General features: G+C 50.0%; 2 protein-coding genes across 3 annotated transcripts; both read left to right on the top strand.

The window, feature by feature from the left end:
* The first annotated feature begins 585 nt into the window (after positions 1-585).
* On the top strand, positions 586-2,599 carry LOC116223199. The gene is made up of 2 exons (XM_042709580.1): positions 586-1,147; positions 1,349-2,599. Exon 2 carries the CDS (start codon positions 1,679-1,681, stop codon positions 2,597-2,599), a length of 921 nt encoding a protein of 306 aa, XP_042565514.1. The 5' UTR covers positions 586-1,147; positions 1,349-1,678.
* A 1,761-nt stretch (positions 2,600-4,360) lies between these two features.
* On the top strand, positions 4,361-7,470 carry LOC116223288. Of its 2 annotated transcripts, none has more exons than XM_042709565.1 (3): positions 4,361-4,452; positions 4,903-5,607; positions 6,988-7,470. In XM_042709565.1, exons 2-3 carry the CDS (start codon positions 5,049-5,051, stop codon positions 7,110-7,112), a joined length of 684 nt encoding a protein of 227 aa, XP_042565499.1. In that variant the 5' UTR covers positions 4,361-4,452; positions 4,903-5,048; the 3' UTR covers positions 7,113-7,470. The 2 variants fall into 2 exon arrangements, with proteins under 2 accessions (XP_042565499.1, XP_031435251.1); XM_031579391.2 differs by having other exon boundaries at positions 6,079-7,470.
* Positions 7,471-7,702: the final 232 nt, after the last annotated feature.

Here is a 7,702-nt window from a genome sequence, read left to right as displayed (position 1 = left end):
GCCCGCTCTGGTTCTCGCTAGGGGGCAACGATCCCCCACTAGGCATAGACGCGCTGGGCCACCAGTGGCCAGCTCTACCCCTATATGCTTTCCCCCCGATCCCGCTCCTCCAGCAGGTGCTGTGCAGGATTGCGGACGAGGGCAGGGAATTGATATTGATAGCCCCCCACTGGCCCAATCAGCCGTGGGCGGCAGATCTGGTCAATATGTCAGTGCAGCAGCCTTGGGAGCTGCCTCTACGGAGAGACCTCCTAACGCAGGCGCACAGGACAGTGTGGCACCCCCATCCGGAGTGGTGGCGTCTCAGAGCCTGGTACCTGAAAGGTGCAGGCTCATAGCGTCAGGCTTGTCGGACGCGGTGGTGGCTACAATACAGAGTGCCCGAGCTGTATCAACACGGGCTCTGTATACGCTGAAGTGGCGCAGTTTTGAGCGGTGGTGTGCTGCGCGTCAGCATGACCCCGTTAACTGCGCGCTGGGCGTTATTCTAGAATTCCTACAGCAGTTGTTTGATGAGGGGAAGGCGGCTTCTACTCTCAAAGTGTAGATGGCTGCCATTTCAGCCTGCCACGCAGGTGTCACGGGGGTACGTGGGTGTAAAGAGCAGGTTGCGGTAGGAACTGTATGTGAGGGAAGCATAGGTGAGGGAAGCAATGGGGTGCTGCACTACACCAGCAATTTGTCTACCAATCCTGCATTAATTATCCTGTAATCAGTCAATTCAAGGCAGCTGGTTTATTTAGCGATAGCGAGTAGGAGCCTCAAAAATGGGGAGAGAGGAGAGAGTGTGGGAAGTTCCCCCGCCCTGGCTTTGCTGTTATTTGTTACAGGATTTCGGCGGAGTGCCGCGAGTTGCAGAGGAGAGTTTGGAAGCAGAGGGCCGAGGAACACCGTCTTTGGGGAAAGCGAGAGTGGAGACGTGACGTCTCGTGGGGATCCCTCGTTAATCAGCTGACGGAAGGCTGACTCAGGACAACATAAACCAGCCGCGACTACAGTGGAGCAGTAACCAGTGTGGACATACACCTCCTTCTGCGCAGCTGCCAGGGAGGAGAGAAGTGTGGAGCTTTCCTCCCTCAACGAGCTAAGTGGCCCTTCCTTGCCCTGTTAGTTTAGATTAAGCAAGACTGTGCATATTCTACAAGTGGTGAGCAGTGTATAGCGCCGCTAGCGTAGAAGGGCAGTAGCCTGCTAATGACTGTATGTTGGTTGTCTTGGTTATTGAGCCTCCATATTCACGGTAGGCCTATAGACAATCTACAAGTGGCTGCCTACCTGACGGTGTGTGTGTGTGTGTGTGTGTGTGTGTGTGTGCGTGCGTGCGTGCGTGTGTGTGTGTACTTCCTAGTGAAGCCCAGCTGCGACAGTGAGGGACCGGCACGCCTGCCAGCCATACGTAGGAGGAGAGTGGACTGCTTAAGCCAATGAATTGGACTCTTTTACTCGTTTCACCTTTTCTACATATTTATTAGCTAATGTATTAAATAAAGATTATTGTTTTTCTACTTCTGCATCCGTGTCTGTATCTTGGGAAGGGGTGCTTCACAGCCAAAGGATATTGATAAACTAACTGAATAATACAGTTTACCGCATAAAGATAAGAACTAAAACTGAACCTGTGACATTTGGCGTAGTCGGCAGGATCTTTTGATCTGTTTTGAAGCACCCTTTGTCAGCCATGCAGAACGGGGAAGATGCAGAAGGGGGCCATGAGCCACCAGTAGAGCAAGCTCAGCAAGGCAATATGATTGGTATGTCCCCCTATTTCATAGGCTCCCCATGGGTGCCGAGATTTAAAGGCGCAGATTCTGGGTTATCCTATGGGGAATGGAAGGCTCAAGTTAAGTTTATGTTGTCCTCTATGCCATCCCGGTCAAATGTTCAAAAGAGTGACTTTATTATTGGAGCCTTGGATGGGGAGGCTAGAAGGGAAGTAGTTATACTGGCAGCTGAACAGAGGTCTACACCAGCACTTATTTTTAAATATCTCGATGGACTTTATGGTGATAATACACCCATAGCGCACTTGCGTGGTATGTTTTTTGATTGCAGACAGCGTCCAGGGGAATCAGTGCGGGCCTTCTCCCTCCGGTGTCGAGAGCTCTTCCAGCGGCTGAAAGACCGAGACCCTGATGTCTTTGAGGCCGGGCAGGTGCTAAGAGATCAATTTACCATGGGCCTACAGGATACCGAACTTCGTAGAGAATTGAACCGCATGATTCGTAGGAATGAGGTAAACACATTCGAACAGGCTCGTCAGGAAGCTCTTCACGTAGAAGGTGATCGACAGAGCAACATATGGCATCCCCCAACATGTGCAGCAGTACGTGGAGGGGAACCACCTCGTACAGCTGATCCTCAGAGTGATTGGAAAATAGAACTGAAGACCGAACTCCTATCGGAAATGCGCGTGCAGATGAAGGAGATGCAGAGAGCCCTGCGGGAAGAACTTCAATCGTCCAGCAGCCATTCCCGAGACCCTGCTTTGCAAACACGACGTTATCCCCAAACCACCTCTGGTCGGACCAGGGATCCCCAGGTAACCCACAGTAGGACACAACCAGAAGAACAGGCTGGGGGACAGGCGTGGACGTCCTAGGTTTCAGTGGATGAGCAGGGGCGACCCATTTGCATGCATTGCCATCTGAGCGGGCACATTGCCCGGTTTTGCCCCCGTGCGGAGGTGGATTTAAACTAGATCCTCCGGCCCCTAGGGGTCAGGTGTCCGGAGTTTCTAGTGCAGGCCCACAAAGTGCACAGTTTAACCAGGTGGTGGGCACGTGCCCACGGGTGGAAGTTGATATGCATGGAGTAACTGTCAAGTGCTTGATGGACACTGGATCTCAGGTAACTCTCATTCCAGAGAGCCTTTACAGGAGTCTCCCCAACAGTAAAAATGGAACTGTGAAAAACACTTCGTGGTTAGCCTTGCGAGCTGTTAATGGATTAGAGATACCTTATCTTGGTTATGCCTTACTGGACATAAAAGTGGGTGAGCTTGAATTACCTCAGCGTGGGGTGGTGGTGGTTAAGGATAAGCAGGGCAACCAACCGTTTGAACCAATACTGGGTATGAACATTATTGAGTGTTGTTGGAAAGAACTGTTTAAAAATCCAAATGCTAAATTGTCTTTTCTGTCTGAGCAAGAAAAACAGAACTCTAGAACAGCCTGGGAAGGAGCCCTCCAGATATGTGATCGAGTGGCGGTGGTCCAGAAGGAGACTTCCGGTTTTGCCCGCCTGGGGTCCAGGCACCCGGTATCAGTGCCTCCACAAACCCAGGTTCATGTGATGGCAAAAGTTCCAGCTATGTTTCGCCAACAAACAGTTTGTATAGTAGAGCCTATTAAACAACAAGGCTCTATTATGGTGGCACATAGTGTTGGGGTAGTACAACAAGGGAGGATCCCTTTGCGGGTGTATAATCTGAATTCATTCCCAGTTACATTGCAGAAATATCAGAGATTGGCGACTGTGACGTCCATTTCCCCGGAAGACGTGAGGAGCGATAACCACCTGACGTTGGAGGAAGTGAGCCCGGGAATAATGGAAGTACGCATTGGACATGTGAGTACCCTTGACCCCCCACCCCTGCAGGAGGTTCTGCAAGGCCTGGTCCAGCAGGGCGTGGAACTGACCCCTGAACAACGGGGACTGGTGGAACATTCTTTACGGCAATGGCAAGATGTGTTCTCATTAGGTGAGGATGATCATGGACATACAAATGTGGTTCGCCACACAATCCTCACAGGAGATGCAGCACCTGTCCGCGAACGATATCGTCCTGTTCCACCCACACTGTATAAGGAAATGCAGTCCCTCCTTAAAGGTATGTTGAATACAGGGGTGATACGGGAAAGCAGTAGCCCATGGGCAGCGCCTGTGGTTTTAGTTCAAAAGAAAGAGGGGAGTCTTCGCTTTTGTGTGGATTATCGAAAATTAAACTCAGTTACCCATAAAGACGCTTACCCCCTCCCCAGAATTGAGGAGGCCCTGACCAATTTAAAAAAGGCACAGTGGTATTCAACGTTGGACTTAGCTGCGGGATATTGGCAAGTGGAAGTGGATGAGCAGGATAAAGAGAAAACAGCATTTGCCACACCCATGGGGCTTTATGAATTTCAGAGGATGCCTTTCGGTCTGTGTAATGGTCCTGCCACATTTCAAAGACTTATGCACAGGTGCTTAGGGGATTTGAACTTAGATACTGTACTAATTTATCTTGATGATGTAATTGTGTACTCGCCCACATTTGAAGCCCACGTGCAGCATCTGGAGGAAGTGTTCCAAAGGATGAGGTCTTTTGGATTAAAGTTGAAACCAGAAAAATGTGCACTCTTCCAAAAGCAGGTTAGATTCCTGGGACACCTAGTGAATGCAGAGGGTGTGCGGCCAGACCCGGAGAAGACATCTGCCGTACAACAGTGGAAAACCCCCTCTACTGTCCATCAAGTGAGATCCTTTCTGGGATTCGTTGGTTATTACCGACGTTTTTATTGGGGGGTTTGCTAAAATAGCCCGCCCTCTTAATACTCTCTTACAGAATACTGCGAAGTATGGAAAGAAGAAGAATGCACCCATCGAATGGACATCAGAATGTCAAACTGCTTTTGATACTTTGAAACAGAAACTAACCCAGTCCCCTGTATTAGCATTTGCAGACTTTTTCTCTCCCCTTCAGGTTGTACACAGACGCTAGCCTGGCGGGGCTGGGGGCGGTATTATCCCAGATACAACAAGGAAGGGAATATGTAATTGCCTATGCAAGTCGTAGTTTGCACCCAGCGGAAAAGAATGACTCTAACTACAGTGCATTTAAGCTTGAACTAGTGGCCCTCAAATGGGCTATTACGGAGAAGTTTAGAGACTTCTTGTGGGGTGCTAAATTCACTGTTTTTACAGATCACCAGCCGCTGCTCCATTTGAAGACTGCGCGTCTTAGAGCTGTGGAACAACGATGGATTTCTCAATTGGAGAACTATGACTTTGACCTTAGGTACCGCCCTGGGAGGGAAAATACTAATGCGGATGCTCTATCCAGACAGGAGATGGTGGAGGAAGTATCGGTGCGTGTGGTCACCTACCGGCCCCCCGATAATGGAACATCCTCACACTCCATGGAACAGGAAGTGCAGGACCAAGAGTGGGGCTGGAGGCCTCAAAGATGGATTAATCTACAAAGCACTGACCCCAACCTGGCTCGGCTGAGACTGCTCCTAAGTACCGGGACTAAACCCCCTGGACAAGCCTGTAAGAAGGAGCCAGCCGGAGTTCGAGATTTATTACAACAGTGGCCACGCCTGAGCTTGCTGGACGGTGTTCTGGTTCGTAGGATGCAGGACTCTAATACGCAAGAACTTTATCAGCAGATCGTGGTGCCTCTTTCGGAGAGACAGTCAGTGTGGGAAACCCTGCACACGAGTGCTGGGCACCTTGGGACAGAAAGGACTCTTTATGCCCTACGAAGGAGATTCTACTGGCCCCGAATGGAAAGATGCAATCAAGAGTGGGTGGCCGCCTGTGAACGCTGCTCCCTAAGGAAAGCTCGCACCGAGGGGAGGGCTCCGCTGGTCCCCATTGTGACATCTGCTCCCCTGGAAGTTCTAGGTATGGATTTTCTTACACTCAGCAGACCCGCAGACATGTATAAATACTTACTAGTGGTGACTGATTTGTTTTCCCGTTTTGCATGGGTTATACCTACAAAGGACCAGACCGCACAGACTGTAGCTCAGGCCCTTTGGCATGGGGTAATCCAGCCCTTTAGTTGCCCCCAAAGATTTCTTTCTGATCAAGGTGCTAGCTTTGAGTCAAGGTTGATAAAAGAGCTATGCCAATATTATGGTTGTGTTAAAAGTCGGACAAGTTCATACCATCCACAAGGAAATGGCACTTGTGAAAGATTTAATCAAACTTTAATGAATCTGCTGGGTACTCTAGAGAAAGATAAGCAGGACAATTGGGTGGAATCCCTCCCTGAATTGGTCAAAGCCTATAACACTACAGTACATGCATCTACAGAGTTCACACCCCATTATGTTGTGTTTGGAACACATGCACGTTTACCTGTTGATTTAGTGCAAGGCACATGGGTGAACCAAGAACCAGTGAGTGTAGAAGATTGGGTCCAAAGGCACCATCAGCGTTTGGTAGGTGCTTATCAAAAAGTTTCAACACATGCTGCACAAGCAGCTGCACGGCAAGGAAAATATCAGAAAGGTACGCAGTTAGGTCCCTTGGTTCCAGGAGAACGGGTTCTGATAAGAACCTTTAGACGGGGTAATGGGGGTAAATTAGCTGACCGTTGGGAGTCCATGCCCCATGTTGTAGTACAGCAGTTGCCCTCAGGGATTCCTGTGTATAGATTAAAGCCGGAAGGGAAGGAAGGGCCCATTCGCACTATTCATCGGAATCGTCTGAGGCCATGCCTCTTTCACCCAAAGCCAACCCCAGCAGCTGAGACGTCCCTGGCACAAACACCCGTTTCTGATGAGCCGTGGCCCTTTTGGGCCATTGAACCTGCACAACACTCTGGGGTGGGTCATCATGCTGTGGAAGTGGGAGGACTGGGGGGACGAGCAGTAGATTTAGGAGAAGAGGCCATTACAACTGCAGGCACACTCCGTAGGTCAACACGAACAAATTTGGGAAATCCTCCAGTTAGGTATAGATAAAGCAACATTAAACAGGACATGTAGTCACGAGGACGTGACTGTGATCTAACAGGGAGGGGTGTCACGGGGGTACGTGGGTGTAAAGAGCAGGTTGCGGTAGGAACTGTATGTGAGGGAAGCATAGGTGAGGGAAGCAATGGGGTGCTGCACTACACCAGCAATTTGTCTACCAATCCTGCATTAATTATCCTGTAATCAGTCAATTCAAGGCAGCTGGTTTATTTAGCGATAGCGAGTAGGAGCCTCAAAAATGGGGAGAGAGGAGAGAGTGTGGGAAGTTCCCCCGCCCTGGCTTTGCTGTTATTTGTTACAGGATTTCGGCGGAGTGCCGCGAGTTGCAGAGGAGAGTTTGGAAGCAGAGGGCCGAGGAACACCGTCTTTGGGGAAAGCGAGAGTGGAGACGTGACGTCTCGTGGGGATCCCTCGTTAATCAGCTGACGGAAGGCTGACTCAGGACAACATAAACCAGCCGCGACTACAGTGGAGCAGTAACCAGTGTGGACATACACCTCCTTCTGCGCAGCTGCCAGGGAGGAGAGAAGTGTGGAGCTTTCCTCCCTCAACGAGCTAAGTGGCCCTTCCTTGCCCTGTTAGTTTAGATTAAGCAAGACTGTGCATATTCTACAAGTGGTGAGCAGTGTATAGCGCCGCTAGCGTAGAAGGGCAGTAGCCTGCTAATGACTGTATGTTGGTTGTCTTGGTTATTGAGCCTCCATATTCACGGTAGGCCTATAGACAATCTACAAGTGGCTGCCTACCTGACGGTGTGTGTGTGTGTGTGTGTGTGTGTGTGTGTGTGCGTGCGTGCGTGCGTGTGTGTGTGTACTTCCTAGTGAAGCCCAGCTGCGACAGTGAGGGACCGGCACGCCTGCCAGCCATACGTAGGAGGAGAGTGGACTGCTTAAGCCAATGAATTGGACTCTTTTACTCGTTTCACCTTTTCTACATATTTATTAGCTAATGTATTAAATAAAGATTATTGTTTTTCTACTTCTGCATCCGTGTCTGTATCTTGGGAAGGGGTGCTT

Source organism: Clupea harengus, chromosome 13 (genome assembly GCF_900700415.2).
Source record: "Clupea harengus chromosome 13, Ch_v2.0.2, whole genome shotgun sequence".
NCBI classification, from domain to species: domain Eukaryota; kingdom Metazoa; phylum Chordata; class Actinopteri; order Clupeiformes; family Clupeidae; genus Clupea; species Clupea harengus.
Note: the sequence above shows the minus strand (reverse complement) of the source record. Positions and strands in the feature narration are given on the sequence as shown.